This window comes from Xenopus laevis, chromosome 7S (genome assembly GCF_017654675.1).
Source record: "Xenopus laevis strain J_2021 chromosome 7S, Xenopus_laevis_v10.1, whole genome shotgun sequence".
NCBI classification, from domain to species: Eukaryota; Metazoa; Chordata; class Amphibia; order Anura; family Pipidae; genus Xenopus; species Xenopus laevis.
The window spans coordinates 32,815,764-32,839,929 of record NC_054384.1 but is presented as its reverse complement, the minus strand read 5'-3'; the positions used below and the strand labels follow the sequence as shown (position 1 = coordinate 32,839,929).

General features: G+C 38.6%; 1 protein-coding gene across 1 annotated transcript; it reads left to right on the top strand.

Moving 5' to 3' along the window:
* Window positions 1-8,675: 8,675 nt before the first annotated feature.
* Window positions 8,676-22,687, top strand: pitx3.S (paired like homeodomain 3 S homeolog; the record flags this gene model as incomplete). Its single annotated transcript, NM_001085743.1, is given in 3 exon segments — window positions 8,676-8,808; window positions 20,562-20,767; window positions 21,338-22,687. Coding segments are annotated over 3 exon segments (879 nt in total). The 3' UTR covers window positions 21,902-22,687.
* Between the last annotated feature and the right edge of the window lie 1,479 nt (window positions 22,688-24,166).

Genomic DNA, 24,166 nt, shown 5'->3' with positions numbered 1-24,166 from the left:
GTACCATACCTGTACTTAAAAGTGTATTTTTATCTAGCTGTAATATTGGTGTGTGTAGGAAGTAATCTCAGGTCATTTTGCCTGATCCTGTGCTTTCCGAAAGAGCCAGCACTTCATAATGGAACTGCTTTCAGATAAGCTTTTGTATCTCCAACTCAGTGTAACTGGAGAAGTTGCAATGGGACATGGAGTTTTAGGGTAAGGCCACACAAGGAGATTCGGGGAGATTTTGTCGCCTGGCGACTAATCGCCTCGTCTTTTGCATGACTATCTCCCCGAACTGCCTCAGTGTTTTTCCCCATAGGCTAGAATGAAAAGTCGCCTGCGCTAATGCAAACGCGGCAATGCATTTTCTATAGTCGCCTGAAGTTGCCTCACTGAGGCAACACAATGGAATGTAGTTACAGTTTTGCCATTTAGGGAAAAAAATCACTGTGGACACTTAACCGTTTTCTCACTTGATTACTTGATTGTCTTCTTGCTGGGGTTTGAATTAATTCTTGTGGATTGATTGCTTTACTTAAAAGTCATCTAAACATCTTGAAGATATATGCTTTATTTGCCAGCATGACCTCCCTGACTAATTCCCCCTTTATAAAGTAGCTTTGTTGTAGAGTATATGGAATGGTTTAGAGCCTGACAAGGAGGATGGGCGAGAAATGGATCTGAATGCTTCTGAGAGGTGTTAACTGCCCTTGGATAAAGACACAGCCGCAACTTTAGATCTCCATTACGTATTTTGCTCATAATGTTGCTATTTTGGTCTGAATGTCACCTATAAAACCAGAGGTTTCGCTCTCCCAGGGTGCTGTAAATAGAAGCCATGCTAGATAATCTTTGATTTATAGACTAGCACGGCCCATGGTTTAGAATGAGTCTGCAATCTGCCAGGGTAGGGCTTTCCAGGCAAGAAACCATGCACTAGTTTGGCAGTACATTGGAGAATTTGTGCCTAGTAGCTGAATGGAAAAAGGGCTTAACCCCTCAGCTGCCCTAGCCCTATTATAGTGCTACACATATATATTTTCTATATATATATATATATATATATATATATATATATATATATATATATATATATATATATATATATATACAATATCAAAACAGGGGGGTTGTGGGAGCACTCTAAAGGCTTTAAAGTATATATATATATAAGTATAATAAATGCTATTGCATATGTACCCAAAACAGGGGTTATTTTGTTACAAAGTTATGATCATATATATATATATACCTATGTGCCCAGCAGTGTGTCACAATATTTCCCATTGCATATTACTTTCCTGTCATTGTTATTTTTAGCCTGTGGATCTGTAGTCCTTCCATTTTTGTCAGCAAAGTTACTAATATAAGCCACTGTGCTTCAAGAGCGCCACTTTATTTTTAGCTTAATTGAGTTGTTTACTATGGGTTGCAAGGTGGTTCTGTATCCACTTGGCAAACACAACTACTAACAAGGCACATGCAGAAACCATCTCCTAGATTTAGATTTTCCAGGGCTTAAAATGATTTGAACCTTGTGCAGCTTACTTCCTGTCTACTTAAGACTCCCAAGTTGTGTATTATTTTGTGCTAATTACTGGGACCATTTTAAGCTTCAGCTTTTTAGTGGAACACAAACAGCTAATTAATATACTGGTCCAAATAGAACGTTATTTAGTATTGTATTAACGTTTGTGCATGTATGTGAATTTGTACTTATTTATGTGTGTCTGTGTGTATATGTCATTTTTTTCATGCCATCATTGGAAAGTCTATTTGTACACATACGGTTTTGTAAATTTAAACTTAGGGACTATTCTTTTATGTCTGTGTGTGTATGATTTTATCAGGCGCCAAAGAACCTTCTAGAACAGAAGGTTCTTTGGCGCCTGATACAATCATTCCTGTTTTGTGTGTGTAATTGAGGGATGAGAAAATTATTTAATCTTCTGGGTAAGGACTGTTGGATATGTTGGTACTAAAAAAGTAAAATATTATATTAGTAATTACCCCCCCCCCCACTTGTTCCTCACCTCTCTCTCTTCTAGGGCCAGTATTCTCCCCACTAACTTTTGCTTTGAATGTACAATATAAAGAAATGAATAGCAGTAACAGGTTCTATTACTAAGTATATAATACGTTACGCTGAAGCTAAGCTCGGGCTTCCCAACATATGTTCCCCCAAACTCTGGCTATTGGGAATAACGAAAAGATTATCCCTGAGTTCCAGTGAACTGGTATGGCTTCTGCAACTTCTTGATATTGCCAAAAAAAAGCCATTCTGATGAACCGGAAAGCAACAGCACCCCGACTTCAAGCATCTGGAAAAAGCTAGTAAATAATGTTCTTCCCAATCTAAAGTTAACGTACATGGCTAGAGGCTGCCCAGGAAAAATTGGGAAAATATGGAACGCCTGGATGGGGGAGATCCAGGGCAACTAAATGTCCTCCACTTTCCCACTACAGATACTGTGAACATGGGATCTGACTTGTGCCACTGGCTTATCTGAACAGCAGATGATCCACATCCATTACTCCACTTCGGTCTGTCTGCCTAGTCCTGCTCACTTCAACCCTTATTGTCAGATACTTGAAGGAGGTCCATCCCCTCCTCACTTTTCTATTCTACTTCGGATACTTCCGTAGTTCTACCTTTTTTCTATACTCTTTTCTTCTTCTTCTCTTATCTAGTTCTAAATTTTTTTAAAAATGCAATAAAGAAAATCATTAAAATAAAAGTATATAATGCGTCTGCTTTATTCATTTTTTAAATGATTTTATGTAAAATTCTTCTTAAATGTTTAAGTTCATTTGTTTGATATAAAACCTAAGATGGATAGCTGGTAGGGAACATGCAGAATTAAATGATGGTACTTGGTTATAGACTGATTATGTTTTTGCATGAGCTGGTTAAGTGCATAATACTGGTCTGAGGATCTTAGTAACTAATTAACTGCGTGTCCTGTGTCAACCACTTATTATCACGGCAAGATTTAAAAATGTTGCGCCCCTAGGCCCCCCTCCTGCTGATCTCACCCGAAACAACCCCCAGCTCATACTTTTCTCTGGTTGCTTGTACCACCTCAGCCATCAGACATACCCCATCACTGTTGCCACAACCTGATCCTTTGTGATCTTCTTTATGGGGTACAGGGGTAGGCTGGAAAAATGTCTATCAAAATTGTTCGCTCTATCCCTAGTATATCTGCGGCCAGTGGGCGGCATGCAGCCTCCAGATTCGTACAGCCCTAGGCCCGGGCCTTTGTGACCACAAATTTGGGCCTGCTTATGACATAGGTTTTTGCTACCTGTGGAGAATGCAGTCTGGATTTGCACCTCATTTAGAGTTCATGGAATATATAACTATTGCAACATAAGATTGTGTAGGCTGCTGAGGATGATGCTGCCCGATATATTATTTGTTAGTTGTGCCAGATAAATGCCCCTAGAGCTTGGCAGACAACTGGCATTTCAGCCCTAGATTGAGTAACTGGATCATTTCTTACTCTTGCACAATTTTTGCTTTCTTAAAGCAGTTATAAATACTCACACACAGTTTTTGAAACTCGCGGTATGAGTAATACACACAGTCTTGTTTTTAGATTTCTATGCATCGCTGCTGCAAACTGAAGTAGTCTGGGATTGGAAGAAAATTGGTGATTGACTGACACATCTTACACACAGCAGTGTCAACTATGACTTGTCTATACATAGTAACTGCTTAAATGAAGAGTTCTAGCAGTTTTAACTTTCATACATATTTAGGGGACTATTTTGACATTTGTATTTTTAGAGAATCCTGCCTTATTCCTGAGGCCATTGTTTTTTATTTTTATTTATTTTTTTTTGCAATATACTTTTTATTGATTTCTGAAACAAGAAAATGGGGATACAGAAAAGAAAAAAAAGGGGGCGGGGAGTCTAAAGACAAAGTACATAACATTAGCATTCTCTTACAAGCAATATCACCATGAGAAAACTGCGGGGTGAAAACAACAAATCATAACATGTTTAATTCTATACCCATGTTATCATAGTGACGGTTATAATGCAGGTTTCTAGAGGGGGCCCAACTCTCTGGGAGGCTGTGGGGTCTAAAATGTTCCATTCCCTTCCATCCCAGGGATCCATTAATTATTTATATTCATCTGTATCTCTAAACAGTAGCCCTCTCAGCCATGTATCTCTATAATTTGAGTGTTGCTGAGGCCATTGTTTGATGTGACTTTGGATCACTTAATGAGTGAATGGCATCAGTCACACCATGATTCATCATAGCACAAAGTAACTGGGAAACATAGAGGAGAGGAACATCCCAGAACATTATACATGACCTTCTGGGAGACTCTAGCAATTAATTGTTCACTTGTTCAGTTAATTGTGCTCTAATAGGCTAGTAAACGAGCAGTATGACAATGTCACACATGCCAGACGTGATGGGGGAGGGGGATCTGGCCATAGACGTTACAATTACTATCTTTCCTGGAAAAAATCTTTCCAAGAAAGATCGTCAGTTTCAATACACACGTGTAGAGCTGAATCATCAGATATACAGCTAGAAATACAGGTAGAAACAATAGAATTCTACCTGTATCTGACGATTCAGCATTAACAGTGGCCGATATTCTGGTGCCTTCAAAGGTACCCTATCCAAATCTTCTGGCCAGCACTGATTATTGTACAAAAATGTGTTTTGAACAATATTATCGGTGCATCTGTGGCCACAACGTAGTGGTTATGGTCCTGTTGCTGTTGAGAAAATAAGAAGTGAGAGTTGCTGCTGTCATGCTTTTTCTGTATTAAACCTTTACCTCTTTTCTATGTAAAACCTTTACCCAATAATGGTCAGGTCATGCATCTCTTAGCATTAGTCTGTAATTAGTATCTAGATTACACAAAAGCTATATAGATTTTAATTTAGTCTTCCTGTGACTTGATAAGGCAGTTGCAGGAAATGAAATAGTACAGGGCTGCCATCTCCTGGGGATTTATAGTCAGATAAAGTCAGACTTGTAATGAACTGTGTACTGTATATAACTAAGTGTACCCCCACTGAATGCAGAAAGAGAGCTTAATATATATATATATATATATATATATATATATATATATATATATATATATATATATATATATATATATATACTGTATATATATATAAATATATGTGTGTGTGTGTATATATTTGATTTTTATTGGTTTTCAAGGTTTATACTGTAAACTGATCTATAGGATCTTCCTTGAGAAAGGTCCTAGTAAGAACTGAAACGTCAAATGTTTGTACAATGTGTCTGGAATAAAGTTGGTGGTGATTTTTATAGGGTGTGTCTGCTAATGATATATATACAGTATATATAAATATATATATACATATATATATATATATATATCATATATTCATCCTGACGACGGCTCCAGGTTAGCCAAAACTCATTGATACACCATGCACCAATAAATTATTTTTTGATACACGCTGGATGGCGACTGCTGTGAGTGCTTTTGTGTACTGCTATAAATTTTTTTGGTTAGCACCCAGCAAATGACTATGTGAATGGTGAATGCCGATAATTCCTATGTGTTTATATATATATATATATATATATATATATATATATATATATATATATATATATATATATATACTTCATATTAATCTCTCTCTACAAAAGGGCGAATTATGATTTTTTTTCTGTGTTTTTTGATGAAAATTTGCCAAATAGGCAAAGACGACAAATTGCAAACAAATTTTCCCTCAGGCCCATGATTGCTAATCCACAAATCAAACTTTCTAATACATTACCCTTTTCACCAAAGTCTACTTCACCTAGTTGTACCTGGTGTATTGTTAAAATGAAGCTACAGCCTCAACATTACTATGTCAGTGACATCATATCCTGTATTCATGAAAAGTAATAAAAAAATAAAACAACACAGTTGTTTCTAATTTTAATGTGGGATTATGTTTAAAAGTTGTAACTGTTAAATATATTTTATTTATACTTTTTTTTTTTTTTTTTCATTTCAATAACATTTTATTAACATTATAAACATTCAGCTCTATACTTTTTTTTTAACCATTTGCAGCTCATGCCACATTTGTTTTAAGGTGGGCCCATGTCAAGGATAATAGAGGATCTATTTTGTCTTTATTTAGCTTTCTTGGACATTTTTAATAAGAAGTGGCCACGCCCAGCAAATTTACCATCACTAATAAATACATCATATGACCTTTATGTAGCTGCCATATTTAAATTGGAGTAAGGGAAAGTATGTTAACAAAGTTTTGCTAGGAAGAAAGAAAATCACGAGAAAATTTGCTAAGAGACTTTCACACTGATGAATTTTTGCTAGAGTTCATTTAACTAGATACATTTTCGCATTTGGCGAATACGTGTAGTCGTAGCAAATTAATGTCTGACATAGTTGTGCGAAGTATGGAGAAGCTTTCCGAAGTGAAAATTCGGACTTAAGTAAATTTGCCCCTCTGACTGGTTTCTTATCTGGGTTTGTGGTCAATTTATACAAAAGTCCATATAGTGAAATAACCCACCTGCCGCTGTCCCTAATACAGAGCTGCATCATGAGTGATGTTGTGCATGGGGGTGGAGCATTGATTTTATAGGACATTTGTCCTCCATCCATCAGTAATTTGCACTAGTCTCAAGCACAAATCCAATTAAAAGTTTTATATAGGCATAGTGACGTATTCCTGGGTTTCTATAGGCACGGTGAAAACATGAAACATGCTACTGTCGCTTTAAGTAGCATCTGTTAAAGCAGGAGTGCCCATACTTCTAATGCAAGGTCTACTTTTAGTGATGTTGTCCCATTATGATAAAACATTGTAAGCATTCTGTTCCATAGAAAATATGACTAAAATACTGATTTATGGGAAAATGTATATTGCTATATTTAACAAACAACTATTTCTTATGTAACCTTAAAATAATAAATATCTGAATGAAAGGCATGAAATAGGAGGTTAATTTAAACAAGCTGTTTGTGGACAGTGTTTGAGAGCTACTGATCATCAGCTAAAGGTCTACTCAGTGTTGGGCTGGAACACCAGGGGCCCACCAAAAAACCTTAGACCATGGGCCCACCAAAAAATTTTAAATTAGGGGCCCACTCTCAGTACTATTTTCTTCCTCACCTCATTCAACCTCTATTCTCCTAGTCTGTTTTCTTTACATACTATAATCTATTAGTCCATCTATTTAGCCTCTTTGTTCTCATAGAAATAAGGAATGGCTATGAAATAGGCCCAATATTAAGAAGCATGAGGGCCCACTGACACCTGGGCCCACCGGGAGTTTTCCTGGTATCCTGGTGGGCCAGTCCAACACTGGGTCTACTGCTAGATCCCAACCTACTTTTTGGGCACCGCTGTGTTAAAGATACAAAGGGGGTCCCATACATAGGCAGATTAAAGCTGCCGATATCAGTCCTTTTGACTAATTCGGGAGTTTATTTGCCCATTTGTGGGGGCTTCTGACAGGTCTCTCCGATTGATATCAGGCCAAAAATCAGCCTGATATTGATTGAGCAGGTTTGATTTTTTTTCCTGCAATCAAGGACCGCATCGGCTAGTTGATGCCGTTTTACGACCCGTCGGTGCCCATTTCCTTCATTGTAATCCAACTGTTAGGATTAATCCGATTGAACGTTAGGATTAACCCGATATCACCCTGCTGTTGGTGGGCATATCATCGGCCAATCTTGCCAAACGAGCGGATCGTATAGTGTTTGACCACCTTTAGAATCTAAGGGCAAATTAATCTCTATTCAGTGTAGTTAACAGGTGTCTAGGTGGCTAATCTGAATCAATGCATTTGGTTTAGGTGAGTTTTACAAAGACATCATGTTGTTCTCACTCAGGGCCAGAACTAGGGGTAGGCATGTGCCTAGGGCAGGGTGCAAGGTGGCCAACCGGGTTGCCTGGGGCGCCTGGCCCATTGCCCACCACTGCTCTCAATCATTTCAAACACCTGTCTGTGGGGGTCATTTATAAACTTTGCGCAGGGCAGATTGGACCGCAAAATGAATATATTTGCCCTGTGCATGTTTATATTTATAAAGCTGAATAAGAGGGTGCAAACAGAATTGCAAAGTTTTTTTCACAATGCGAATGTCTATAGCAGCTTTTAAAATATGTTACAATTCGCAAATTGCGAATATTTATGAGCACACTCTGCGACTCGATTACGCGGCACAACTTTGGTGGTGGGTATTTTCGCATACAACAACCTCACACATTGGATGCGCTCGCGCAAACTCCCGTCTTATTTTCGCGCCATTTGCCAAAATGTATTCACACTGCAAATTCGCAAAAACCGGAAAGACGGGCAGAGCAGTGCAATATATTAGCTTTCAGGAAAAAACATGTGCAATTCAACCATTTGCGAAAAATATGCGCTGCGCAAGCTTTATAAATGACCCCCTGTATGTTCTCAATAATGAAAAAAAAAACTTCTGCCATTCTACTCTAGGGCCCTTACACTTACATGCATTTGCCATGTGTTTCAGATTCAGAGTTAAATACCCCTAAATGGCACCTAAGAAGTCTTCTGAAACATATGCGATAAGTAAAGTTAAACGTACTGTTTTGCTGTTTATTGAATAACCAAAATGATTTTTTTTGTCATGTATAGAATGCCATTTATATTCTCACAGTACCACTTTTATTGTTTTCAGCATTATATTCTTGCTGCCACATGGATTTCAATCTTCTGACTGATTCCGAGGCTCGCAGTCCGGCCTTGTCTCTCTCAGACTCTGGGACACCTCAGCATGATCACAGCTGCAAAGGGCAAGAGCACAGTGGTAACTATCACTAGGGACATTTATCTTCATTTATACTAGATTCCACTCTACTGTTTGTCCATTTCATACACATCAAAATAGAGATCAGAGCCCCATTTGCCAAGCAAAAAATGGTACAATATGGCTGCCATGATGAGTAGCAGTATACAATGTAATCGGTTCCTGTATAAAATCAAGGAAGGAATGTGATAGCGGGAATAAAAGAATTCCATGCATTTGTGTCCATGCTGTAACAAGGTTACAGAACAAGGCTATGTACTAAATACAGAACAAGGTTATGTACTGTAAGGAATGCTGCTGGTTGATAACAAAATGTAGCAAAAATATGAATTTTTTACAGTAAATTGTATTAACAAATCATACCATAGTTTCTAGTTGTTGTTGTATAATGGAATTCAAACAGAAACAGAATAACTAGGAGACCTAAAGCAGATGAGCTGTTATTATTATTAGGGATGCGCCGAATCCAGGATTCGGTTCGGGATTCGGCCAGGATTCTGCCTTTTTCAGTAGGATTCGGCCGCATCCTTCTGCCGGCCGAACCGAACCCTAATTTGCATATGCAAATTAGGGTCAGGGAGGGAAATCACGTGACTTTTGGTCACAAAACAAGGAAGTAAAAAATGTTTTCCCCTTTCCACCATATACAAATTAGGATTCGGATCAGTATTCGCCCAAATCTTTCACAAAAGATTCGGGGGTTCGGCCGAATCCAAAATAGTGGATTCGGTGCATCCCTAATTATTATTTACCTATTTTTATATAAAATACATGTACAGTACATTAAGTGTAAAGAACTAACGCACATAAAATATAACAGCGTGTTCCTTATGTGTCCATTCCAAAATGGTCTGCGACTAGACATTCCAAGATAATTATCAGAGTACAGATTTAACTGATTATTATATTTTTTTTATCAGGTGACTTTTGTCTGGAAATTTTGTGAATCTTTCATTGTGTATTTAAAATTCGTCCAAATTGTGGATTTGATACCTCTCTAATTATAGTGCAGTGATAAGATTATTTTTAGAATTGTATTTGTTTCCTGGATGCCTTGAATTGCATCAGAATTAAGTTTTTTTAAGGCTAATGCCACATGGGGCTGATTCTCAGCCTGCAGAACAACACAAGTCAAGAATCAGTATGTATGCTAGCATCAGCTTTCTTGCCTGCACTAGGAACCACTGTATCAACCTGGGCATAAGAACACATTACAGATTTTGGTGTCAAAATGCATACTCATACATTTTGCTGCTGTGTGTGGCATTAGCTATGTTGTCACCTGTTCTGATAAAATACCTGTAACCTGTTGTATTTTTTCTTATTTGTTAATATTATTGGCATCAAACAGTGGTTTACAAGCCAGGTCAAGAAAAGACATTGCACCAGTATCACACAGGGTTGACTTAACTAGAGTGTCCATGCGACGTGATCCCCCATGCATTTACTTACATATTCTGCATTTCATCTACCGTAATCCCTTTGGCTAAGGAAGATATGCTGGGAGTTTTCATTCAACAGCTGGAGGGTTAGGGTTGCCACCTGACTGGTATTTTACCAGCAAAAAGGATGATTGATGCTAATGTTAGAAAAGTTCAGTTTAGAAAGGTTGGTACTTTTTTTCGAGAAAAGGTGGCAAGCCTATGGAGGGCTAATCTAACATTAATTACACAGAGTAATAATATGCCATTTACTCATTATACCAAGGAAATTTTTTGCCTAGGTAGTCCCTTTGATGGTGGTGGACTCTCTGTCCAACAATGTGAAAGCACACTGATTCCAAGTAATATTTAATAATACTATTAATATTTAATGGTGAAAAAGAACTGCTCAGTTAGCTGCTTGGCTCCTGTGGATAAATCCAGTGGCTGATAATGGTATTATCCTTTTTTTATTGCTCTTACCTCACACTACTGGGTTATTATGTTATTCAGTGGCGAAACTATAAAGGAAGCAGACCCCACAGTCGATTCCTCTATAATTAATAAAAATAACCCTCCTCCCCAGCAGCTCTCTTACCTGTGTCGAGGAAGGGGGACAAAAGTGGGTTAGGAGTGGGTGGAGTTGAGGCAGGGAGTGGGTGGAGGTGGAATGTGGGCCGGACGGAATCAGGACAAGAAGTGGGCTGGAGGATGAGGATCAGAGTGCACCGGGCCCCTTTGAATATTTTTTTTGCCAGGGGGCCCAGCGCACTCTAGTTACATCACTGATGTTATTTGCGAAATACTAATAGTATATAGCCATCCCTATAGGCACATCCTACAGTTATGACAAGCAGGGATTAATGCATAGGCTTAGCTGGGCTGTAGCCTAGGGGTCCAGAGTGATCAGGGGCCCATCTGGCTTTTAAAAGAAAGATACATGCACCAGATCTCTTTACATGTCAGGTTTATCGAGCACCAGGCGCCTGTGGAAAGTGTAGCCTAGGTGCCATACATCTCATTAATCCACCACTGATGGCAAGAAATAATATTATTACACTGAAAACCATCAAAAATGATTATTTAGCTCATGCTATTTTGTATTTGCAATCTTGATTTTTCTTAAAATTCCATAATGTTTATTGACCTTTTTCCCCGACAAATCTGAATTTCTGCCATTCGTTGCAACTTATTTCTCGCGACAAATGAAGTGAGAATATTTTCTCTCCTGAGCAAGAACTTTAAATACATCTACTCAAACCACTGTCGGTCTGGGATACCAGGGTACCACCAGAAAACCTTAGATCATGGGCCCATTCTCCAAACTAATTTTCTTCCACTTCACACTCAACCTTTTTATTTTCTTAGTACTTTTCTTTACATGATATACTCTATTGTCTCTCAATTTGGCCCCTTTGTTTCCATGAAGAATTAGGGAATGAACATGACATTGTGATAAATGTTTAGAAGCAGGAGGGCTCACTGACACCTGGGCCCACCGGGAATTTTCCTGGTATCCTGGTGGGCCAGTCCGACACTGTATCAAACTGTTTCATAACATCAGAGCATTTATTGTAGCTTTTTAATAATTTGAAAAATTGGTTTAGCAAATGTTTAAGAAACCATCAACTTTGGAACAATCATGGAAAAATCATGAAAAGGGACATTGTATTCTAACTGCTATAATAATAGCTAGTGAAATGTATTATTCTACCTTCCATGTAAAACAGGTATTTTCTTGTGTGTCTGTTTTACTTTATGTTTAAACCTACTTACAGAGTAAATGTGTTATTTTTATGCCTCAGAACTGAGAAAACACAGATACTACAGTAAAATGCAGAATGTGGACATGTTGGGATGCAAATATTCAAATAGATACAGTAGATACATCTTCCTTTGGTGGTTATCTGTATTTGTGCAAAATGGATCATGTACAGTTACATGATCCATTATCTGGAAACTTATTATCCAGAAAGCTCTGAATTATGGAAAGGCTGTCTCCCATAGACTCCACTTTATCTAAATAATGCAAATTTTTAAAAAATGATTTCCTTTTTCTCTCTACGGGTATGGGACCAGTTATCCAGAATGAGTATGACCTGAGGCTTTCCATATATCTTTCCGTGATTTGGATCTTTATAGCCTAAGTCTACTAGAAAATCATGTAAACATTAAATAAACCCAATAGGCTGGTTTTGCTTCCAATAAAGATTAATTATATCTTAGTTGGGATCAAGTACAAGATTCTGTTTTATTATTACAGAGAAAAAGGAATCATTTTTTAAAATTTTGTCTAAAGTTGACAACCATTCTGTAATTCAGAGGTTTCTGGATAATGGGTTTCTGAATAACAGATCCCTGTAATGACAAAACAGTACCTTGTACATTATCCATACCAATATAAAATAAGTCCTTATTGGAAGCAAAACCAGCCTATTAGATTTATTTAATGTTAAAATGGCTTCCTAGTAGACTTAAGGTATGAAGATTCAAATTATGGAAAGAATCATCATCTGGAAAGCCCCAGGTCCTGAGTATTCTGGATAACAGGTCCGAAACCTATATTTTATCATTTCTATATGCTTCACTGAATATTTTATCAGCAGTTACATAATAAGAGGAAAAATATAGGTTGAGCTAAAATCTATGCTGCCGTAACTCATTTTAAAGTGTCTCTGTTTAAAAAATGAATATTTACATAAAGGTGTTTTTAAGGGAAGGTACTTCTCTCAGGATGTCAAATCTCCACTATTATATAATATACAATATTTTGAAACAGTTATTCAAAGACCCTATCTGAGTATTAGCAGTGCGCAGTGCGTTTGCGTTCTTCCCCACTGGTTTCTCTAGTCTGGTAAGTTCACTACCAGGATACCTGGGAAAGTCCATGACAAAGCTTATATATCTCCCAGTTTCCTAACAGAGTGGTTCCTATACTGCTGGTCCGGCCCAGGTGTTTTGTGTTTACCTGAAGCACATCAGGTGGATAATTAAAAAGGTAGTTCAAGCCAGAACAAGGGAGCTCCCCACAAATTGGGATTGTTTTCTTTTGTCTGTTTGGGGAGTCTGGCGGTAGGCATACTCCTGGTTAGTTAGGAAAACTGCTCTGTGTTAGTTAGAAGCCCATTAAGTGGCAAGGATTTTATTTTGAACTGTTTGTTTTGGTATATTTGTTACAAGCCAAATAAACGGCCTGAAAGAGACTACACTTTCATGAGTTGTGATTGTACCATGGGTTGCTTTACCCCCAGAAAGCTGGTCCCAGCTATGGACTTTCTTGTGTTATGTTATGGTGGTGTACTTGCGTTCGGTTGTGTAGCTTGAGACCCATAAGATCCGATTACATTCAGCATACCATAATTGTTTTTATTTTGCCTCATGCTAAGCCTCTCCAATTGCAAACCTAAGTTTAACTCAGATAACAGTCCTAGTACCTTCAATATTGCACATCCACCTGGTAGCACTGCAAAACGGCACCTCCTAAAACTCCACAGTATATTGGTATAATTACAGTAGATCTCAACGTGCTTCGTCATAATATTGGACCTTCTACAAGTGCCAATGTTAGAATGTGCCATGTAGCATACAGGGCAGCTATTTGGGTGGTGGAGGAACTGTAGGAGCTCATGTAATTGCTGGGACCCTAAATACTGATATTTTATGTGGTATATGAAAGGGAACCCAAGATCTTATGTCTGTACGAGGCTCAGGAATAAAACTTGGGTTTTGGATGGAGGTCCTTATTGCTGTCTCCAGGGGGTACTATGATTTCAGCTTTGGGGTACACAACACACTTTGGCCTTGTAGTGGCAGCTTTCAGTTTCCCCTGGTAGGGTTGGTAGTGGTTGACGGATCCTAAGCTTTGAGTGCTGAGCAGTTGCAGGAGAAAACATTGCAGATAGCTCTTGGTTGCTGTGAGATGACATAATGGAGCCCCTTAGTAAATCTGCATAACCCCAGTTAACCATAGCAAGACATTTGCTTTGATCAGTCAGCTGCAGGTGGAGCAAGATCAGGCACAGTGAGGGAATGAGGAAGAGCAATGGATATTCATATTTTTAGAGTTTTAATGATTGCAGTATATGTCACCAGACAGGGATTATGACACTCCATCTGTTAAAAGGTTACCTATCACTGCTCTTCAACATGAAAGAAGCTGCAAAATTTGAAGGTGATGTAAGTACAGTAAATCCAATTGTTTGGCTTAGATATAAAGCTGTCCTGATGATAAAAGAAGTCTAAGTCCTGAGTCTGACAAGAGAACACACAGCCTAGGTGGGCCAAATGGTTCTAATCTGCTGTCAGGTTTCCATTCCACTATCCATCCCACGGGAGGATTCCCTGCTTGTTTCCACTTGTGCTCATTTTGTTCAGTGTTTTGTGCTGTGGACACATGAAATGCAGCTGTTTCCAAATTCCTTACTAGCCGCCGGATAGTTTGCTGGCCTTATAATGTTTTGTCCTGACATCAATGTCCTTCTATTTTTTTCTTCCTAACGACTGAACGGAAACAGCAGCCAGGGACTACCTACTATGTGAAATAAGACCTGTTATAAAAGATAGCTTATTACTGTTAGTTCTGTCACTTGTGTTTGCATGTGGTATGAATAAAGACTCTCCCAGATGATTTCATTTGTACTTTCAAATTCTATCCTTATAATCTGCATAGTACTAAGCTCTCGTGTCAAAGGAAGGTCAGCGGAGGGGGAAAGGAATCCGTTTTAAACTGTAATTTTAAAAAGCCATATTCAAAGCCAGGCAAATTATTCTCCCAGCAAAATATTTGCAAATATTGACAACAAGCACCAAACATATCTATAACATGTGCAAACAATAATTCTCTGCTCATACTTTACTAGGATCCCAATCATTTGTTGAATTGCTTAGGATACATCAGAAATCAGGGAGTGTATGAGAGACACAGAATATTCTTACTCATTCTAATTAATGACATGGCAGTTAATTGGATGTGCTGGAGAGCTTGGTCGCTAAACCAGCGTATCTTTCCATCAATATGCCAATTTAAGGTGCAAGATATCAGGCTTTAAACTGATCATTGGCCCTAGGGCCAAACGATCAGATAACAATGTCAGAAATAGGAGATTTTGGAGCAAGATCCTATCTGATTTAATGGCAAAATAAAACCTGCAATCCCCTGATTTTCAGATTGATATCGGTCAGGTGGGCCAGTCAGAGGTCCCTTTAATAGATGCATTCAAAGTAACTTGAACAATCTGTTGCTCATGGTAGCCCAAGCCAAGTGCCATCTTTGCTGGAGGCTGGTTTTGCAACTTACATTTAAATTGTGCATGATAGCCACATATTTTCTTCTCTTTGTATTAAACCCTTGCTAGCCGTAGCCAAAAACGTCCTGTCTGAATCAACACATTCAAATACAAGGAGCAAGTGTGATAACCTACATATTACATGCAGCAAGCTGAACTACCTAAAGCAGTTACGTAGCATGATGGGAACACTATAATGCTCTTACAAATATGTGAAAGGTGACTATTGCTACTACTGCCTTTATTACAGTGACTTATTGAACAAAGTGTTTTCTTTTACACTTTCTTTTTAAGCATAATTGAATTGATATCTGGAATCTCCCATAAGATAATAATAACTTCTGCGTGAGTGTGCACCTTTAAAAGAAGCCAAATGCTAGCAAAGCCACAATGTTATACAAGAGGCCAAACATATGGGCCAAACACTTTGATTTTATCCCCACTACTTAAAGAGGGATATTTCACCAAAATATTTTCCATAGAGATTTTTTTACATTCTTTCATTTTTTTTAAAAGGTCACATCTTGGAAGATATTGTTGTTGAATCCAAGCATGCACTTTCATGTTCTCCTATTGCAATTCCCACATTTCTCACATATTAAATGCAGTGTAACATTTTCAGCATTGTTCAAGAGCAGATGTATGCCATTACTTGGCACTGCCCAGCTACACACATTGGGGCTCTTGGGAAATGGGGTTTTCTGGGTACAGGGTTTTTCCATAATTTGGAGTTCCATCACTTATGGGTAAGGTCACACTGGGAGATTCAGGGAGATTTAGTCGCCTGGCGACTAATCGCCTCTTTTTTGGGGCGTCTAAAAACGAAGCACCGCGAGTGCCATTCCACAGGCGATTTTTCATTCTAGCCGGCGGAAGACAGGGGGAAGCAGTTCGGGGAGATTACTCGCCCCAAAGAAGAATCGTTTAGTCTCTGGGTTACTAAATCTCCCCAAATCTCCCAGTGTGACCTTACCCTAAAGCTACTAAATATACTTACATATTAGAGGATCAGTTTGCCATTATTGATGTCAGCATGGATGGGAGCTACCTTAGTTATCATCAAGTGCCGAGTCCTGTCCAGATAATTGCTGAGAAAAAGCAAATAATCCATAAAAAAGCTTAACTAGCTTGCGCCATGTTCTAGGTTTTCCAGATAATGGATTATGGGATAACAGATCCCATAGCTACATAACAATTTTAAATGTTATACGAATTTCTAATGCCATGTATAGGTTTTGGAACTCCACTATACTTCTTTTTACAGTGATGTCCGTCCCAACCCAATACTCGTGTGGCCCGCGGGTTTATCCACTTTATAGGCGTGCGCCTGCCCCACCTCTTTTGTCACATTATCAGTGGGACTGCTGGAAGCTGATCTATTAATAGAAGGTGGAAGTCGGGTGCAGGTGCGACAGTTCGGGTCAATTTTTGCTTTGCACTGAATAGGCCATTCATTGCCTGCTACTACTACATAGAAGCTCCCTACCCACTGAACATTGTACACATACTTTATCTCTCCTAGATGCATTTCCCTGCACTACATAGTTACAGTTATCAGTAGACCCTGCCTACCCCTGTGTCTGCATAAGTAGGTAAAAAAATGCAAGGCCTCTCTGTCAGTCACATACACAACCTAAAGCAATAATTGATTTGTGCAGGACTGTATAAGGGGCAAACTAGTTTGAATTAACCATTTGCGGGCAGAACCATGGCAAATTATACATCTGGTTAGTATTTTAAACCTCTTTAATTCACAAATAATACCATTCATAGAGGAAAAAAGCAGTTTTTGAGTACACCAGGACACAATTTTGATGTAAAATCTGGGAAAACATTATGAACGTGTCAGTCAAAGCAGGATCGCGGGGCTGGGGGCGGCTTTGAGGGAAAATATTCTGGGTGCAGCAACTACTTGATACTGACACGTTCCTATGATTTTTATAGGAACGTGTCAGTGTCACTTTAAAATCAGGGAAATACACCCTTTGAAATGCATTAGAAATTGGTGGGACCATAAATAAAAAATGTAAAATGCTGGAAAATCAGGTACTTAAAATTGAGGTTTTACTGTATTTTATACATAAACTCCCGGGTAGCTGTGGGAACATCATTCAAAGGAAAAGAAACAGCTTTCTTATGCAAACAGATCAGTTTTACCAGTGCAGCGTGAAACATTCATTTTTTGGTGTTATTGTTCCTTTATGCAACTCTGTAGACAGAATGGATTGAACATTCTAGTACTGCACTTCCTAGTTATGTTTGCCACCTGTCAAAAACTCAGCAGAAATTCTCTAAAATCTAATCTAAAATCTAAAATAAATGGGGTGGGGTATCCTGAGGTGGCAGCCCGGTGCCCCAGTTGACACTGGTACAGTCAAAGCAGTTATCAGCAGCACACCGTAGATTTGAACAAACGTGAAATTTATTGTATCAAAACATTTCAAACAGGGCAAAGTTTCGGGCCACCGGGCCCTTTATCAAGGCTTGATACAAATTTATTGTATCAAAACATTTCAAACAGGACAACGTTTCGGGCCACCCGGGCCCTTTATCAAGGCTTGATAAAGGGCCCGGGTGGGCCGAAACGTTGCCCTGTTTGAAATGTTTTGATACAATTAATTTCACGTTTGTTCAAATCTACAGTGTGCTGCTGATAACTGCTTTGACTGGATTACTTGACCCTGAAACAGGCGTGGGTCCTTCAGTACAGCACCTGGTACCGCAAAGGTATGTGTTCAAGGTTTTAAGCTCTCCACCTCGATCTCTGCATGAGTTGACACTGGTACAGTCACTTCTTCTATCCCATGCTCTCACTGGGACACATCTGATGCTGACCATCTTAGCACACATACCATTGTAGTGACATGCCGTAGTTACAGATATTGCATTAGATTTTATCAACAAGCAACACAGAAACTGTGTTTTGTGTGGCGCATTATAGTCCAGATAAAATCACTGAGATGTGCAGGGACAAAGCAACAATTTGCTTTAGACTTCTCAGCATTATTTCACAATCTTTCTAGGTGTCTGCTCCATCCTAAGGGCTCTTACACATGAGCGTTCCGACCTGCGCTCCCCTGCGTTCCGTTTTTTGGCGTTCAGCCGCAGGGGAGCGCAGGAATAGACGCAAGTCATTATTTGAAATGGGGCTGTACTCACTCAGGCGCGTGTAGGTGCCGAACGCAGGAAAAATGCAGCATGTTGCGTCTGAACCTGCGTTCGGCGCCTACACGCGCCTGAGTGAGTACAGCCCCATTTCAAATAATGACTTGCGTCTATTCCTGCGCTCCCCTGCGGCTGAACGCCAAAAAACGGAACGCAGGGGAGCGCAGGTCGGAACGCTCATGTGTAAGAGCCCTAAAACATTCTTAACACTGTTAATCATTGTTGCCCTTTCTGATAAAATGTCTTGTATTCTACTGTAATACATTTTATATCAAATTTTGCTGCTGAGTATATCAAAATGGAAATTTGCTCAGTTCAGAAAGTACCGTTATGAATTTTATTCTGTTGATTAAGAATGAAAGTGAATGTGTCAATGAAATACATCCCTGCACTGCAGAAGCCTTCAAAGCACAGTTTATTGTACAGAGATCAGCAGAGCAGATACCAGATCTACTAGCAGAAAGGTGAAGCAACAAATGGAATAATATGGAATGGAATAACCAATAAATTCTGCCTTTAGTGGTTCAGAAGTCATTTATTGACTAAGCCAGTGCTCACAAAAAAACAATAAATAAGGGGTTACATTAACCAGAAACCATATGATTGTGATGGGTATTTTAGCTGTAGTTGCTACAATATTTATTCTGTTAAACTGGCCATAATCAATACAATATAGTAAGGAAATCTGATCGATTTAGGACTTACTGACATTCATGACTGCATGTATGGGCACCTGCAGGACAGGCAATCCCATAGGAAGGCAATAAGTCCTCAGGGGAACTTGCCTGTCAACTCCGCCTGCAAAAATAGTATATGGGAAAAGAAGGAACCTCAATAAATGGGCACCTACGGGGGGGGGGGCAAAGTCAAACAAAAGCAACCTGTTTATCTATAATAACTAGGTGTTATCACTGAGTCATGCCATAGATTATTAAATTATTGGAAAAGCCCAGCAAGCATCCTTCAGTTCCATTATAACTAAGAAGCCTGTTTAAGTAGCATAACAAAATAGACTGGGATGCCAAGAACCCACCAGAAAACCTTAGGCTGAGGGCCCACTTTCCAAACTATTATTCCTCCTCTCCTCAGTCAACCTCTTTATTCTCCTAGTCTTTTATATCTGCTTACTATACTTTATTCTTGCACCTCTTTTTCCCCATAAAGAAATAGAGAATGGTCATGAAATAGGCCAAATGTTTAGAAGCAAGAGGGTCCACTGACACCTGGGCCCATCTGGATTTTTCATGGTATCCCGGTGGGCCAGTCCGACACTGCATCCTTGTGCCACAGTCCTGTTATTCATGAGGTTTAAGGATTGATTCCTGTAAAGAGTGTTTTGAGTGTATCTCACTGAGATGTTTCTAATCAGCAACACTGTATACAAAATATAATACAGAACTTACCAGTGGTGCTGTTTTTGCAGGACAGTCCCACATCGGGGGCCTGAAAAGGGACAGGTCTTCATGGGAAAGTGGCCAGAGTTTGGGTAGATCAGCGATAGTATAATGGCATAGCTGGGTGTGGCTTTGGCATGGTCTAATTTTTACACAAATGCTGGGTGGTACGGTATACAAAGATAAACAATTCCAAATTTCAGTGTAAAACAATGTGTCTGGAGATTTGGAAGCAGGCATGGTCCTCCTTGAAGGAAGAGCTGTGCCTAAATAACCAGTAATATCTCAATACTGTAAATGTCTTTAAGAATACCAATATCATATTTAATATCTAATACAATGGTTCTCAGAAAACTTTATATGACTCTCTTTGTAAAATCTTATATAATTGTCTAAAATTAATTGTTGCCTGATCCCATCATTTATATAAATGTGTATTATGTATCTGAATTGATGCTAATAATTTTTTGTCACAATTCTTTGTGCAGACACAGAAAAGTCCCAGCAGAACCAAACAGACGACTCCAATCCTGAAGATGGCACCCTAAAAAAGAAGCAGAGAAGGCAGAGAACACATTTTACCAGCCAGCAACTTCAGGAGCTGGAGGCTACTTTCCAGAGGAACCGCTACCCAGATATGAGCACCCGAGAGGAGATTGCAGTGTGGACCAACCTTACAGAAGCCAGAGTTAGGGTAAGAGCCATACATACAGACTAATATAAAGAGATGACAACTAGTTTACCTATAGGAGGAATATCATTCTAGGGATGAGAAGAAGCTAGATCCCCAACTTGCTATGCAAGCTCACATTTAAAATAAAAAGTAGAATAATATATGTGCGGCAATGTAGTTCTGCAATGCAGTACACTTGCACTAGAGATACTTTGCATTGCAACAAATAGGAATAATTAATTTCTAGCAAGAGAAGACGTCCTTATACCAACCGTCCCACTGTATTGAGCAATATAAAATAATGTTAGGTGACATATATACTAATAGCTATCTACAAGATTGTAACTGTCATTCATATATATAATTAAATATATGTTATAGATGAAAACAGAGGATTCTCCTCTTCATTCTTACAGTCAGCGGAAATCATAGATGTTACTGGGTTCCCTCATCTCTTTGTGGCACTAAATGATGATCCTTTTTTCTTTTTTCAGCCTAAACAATTCTGCATTTTTCAAGACTATAGCCAATTCATTGAGATATGTTATCTATAACTTTGTAAACATATACTTTTCTTTCAACCAATTTTAGGTATGGTTCAAGAATCGTCGTGCTAAGTGGAGGAAGAGAGAGCGCAATCAGCAGGCTGAGCTCTGCAAGAACAGCTTTGGGGCCCAGTTTAATGGACTTATGCAGCCTTATGATGATATGTATTCTGGATACTCCTATAATAACTGGGCGACAAAGGGTCTGGCTACTAGTCCCCTTTCTGCCAAAAGTTTTCAGTTTTTTAACTCTATGAATGTAAGTCCGTTGTCATCACAGCCCATGTTCTCACCACCCAACTCAATTGCTTCTATGACTATGACTTCATCTATGGTACCTTCAGCAGTGACTGGAGTTCCTGGCTCTAGCCTTAATAACTTGGGAAATATTAACAACCTGAACAGTCCCAGCCTCACTTCTGCTGTTTCAGCCAGTGCCTGCCCTTATGCATCCACAGCTAGCCCCTATATGTACAGGGACACTTGCAACTCAAGCCTGGCAAGCTTGAGACTTAAGGCAAAACAGCATGCCAACTTCACTTACCCAGCAGTACAGACTCCAGCTTCTAACCTAAGCCCATGTCAGTATGCTGTGGATCGGCCAGTATGAAGGACCACATGCCAAAGACTTCACAGTAGCCATGAATCAGATGACCTGCTTTAATTACAGTTGATACCTTTTGGAAAAAATATAAGCATACAAAGACCTCAATTGAAAGCTGAAAACAATTGAAAATATACACACCAGGCAATATGAAAACTTTCTCCTAGTCCAAAGAACAAACCTGTATTCCATTAAAAACTGCTCCACTTTCCAGAAGTTATCCTGCACAATCAGAGTGAAGCTCCTGTTGCTGAAAACATCCAACCGGAAATCTACATTTCACAATCCAAAGACGTAAATATGTATAGGCTATTTCAAGGCAAAGAAAAAAATGTACTTATTTATCAAATGGACAGTATCAATGAAATGAAATGAACAGACATGCTGCAGATATATGCATGCCCATTACACTGTAGCCCACGAAGAGAGGCCGTTGTAATGCAGATGAATCGGATGTATATATTATATATATGTGTGTATATATATATATATATATATACATATATATATATATATAAATAATATATAGGACCTTTTTTTTGTTTTGTTTTGTATGTGTAATAATCTAAAAAGCAGAATTGAAAAGTAAGACAAAGCATGCCCCCAAAATGGTGCAGATCCCAATACCATAAATCTTCTTCTTTGATCATTTTCTAGCCTGTTTAGAATTTATTTGAACTTATTAACTTTCGAAATCATCATTTCTTTTTCAACAAAAACTCATTTCCCTATTCCTTTTTTTTCCAATTCCCTTTTAAAGGCAAAAAATAAAATAAACGTTGGAGTAAGGTATTTCTCTTTGTCCTCTTATTGAAATGAGCAGAAGTATAAGTAGCTATGAAATCAGTCAGCATCCTCACCAAGCTCTCTCTCTCTATATATATTCCTGGTCTCCCGCAACACAATTGTATAAAATAAATAAACTTGGTCCACTATCCAGCATATAACTTGTGGTGCTGGGTAAGCATGAAACATATTAGGGGGGATTATGCTTAAATAAATGTAAATTCAATGGTGCAAGGGTACATTTATAGCCCATTCCACTAATGCACAACATAATTTGCTGGATATGTTTTGTATGACTTTGTTTTGTCCTCACATATACACAAACTTTGTCCAGTTATGGCAGATCGACCTCCATGCAGAGTCTGGTAGCTGTGACACTAGTAACAAAATAAGGCAGGTAACTCACTCTAATGGTAATACAGGGAATCCTCAAATGTGTGGAGGTATCAGCAATCTCCAGAATATTGGGGGCTGTTGCATTTCAACTCATCTGACTTAAACTTCCATAAATCAAGGTTTGGAGGGATTTTGGGGAAGCAGTTTAATCATTTATTGCATTAGATGTATTATCTATTCCAGGGGTGTTGAAAGAAGACCCATATACATCATCAAGTTTAATATTTTCTCCAAGTGAAACATGCCTTCTAGCTGACCAAGTGCTATTTTGTGTTTTGTCCCCCATGGAAGCCTTACAGCAACTCATAAGATTTGGTGGTGACTGTCATCTCCTTGACTTTAGGTGCATCACATGAGTGCAAAGATCCCTACAAATTATCAATATGCAATCTAGCAATCATTTGTGTTTGGTAAAATGACCAAATTAACATTTCAACAGGTGACACAAACATGCTTGATGCTGGGCACTGATGATTCCAGATGATCATTTATGTACCATATTCTGTAGCTTAAATTATCTTATTAATAATGGAAAATTGCAGAATTCCACAGTCTGAAGGTTCTGAATGTCCTATTTTGATTCTGTTGTAAAGATCTATTTAATTACACAGCTGTGTAAAAAAAAAAGCAATACATTTCATTTCAGGACAAATAAAACTAAGCAATGAAAAAATATCCATTTGACTCATCTATCTCCTATTTCTAACTGAGCAATTGTAAAAATGTTTCTTTTAAACCAAGAGCTTGCATTTTATTGCAGTGCCCACTTATCTGCTCTGTAAGTATCTAAGTTTGCAATTAATCCCTACTTTATTCTCAGATTCTTTGTTTAGCATTGCAAAATACACACAATTGATATTTCCTTGGCTCTAATTCACATGGGAAAATAATTCTGTGACAAATAGTTACCCTGGTGGGCTAGTGGTTCACCCTCTGGCATGTGGGGCACCCTAACTCCAGAACCAATGCTAGGCTCCCTGGTCTCAGCTCTTGCTTCTACCTTTAACAGCTGCCTTTCACCTCGGGAGGAATACACTTGCTGGTTCAGAAATTACATTTTATATTGTAAAGTGAATTAATTGTAGTGTA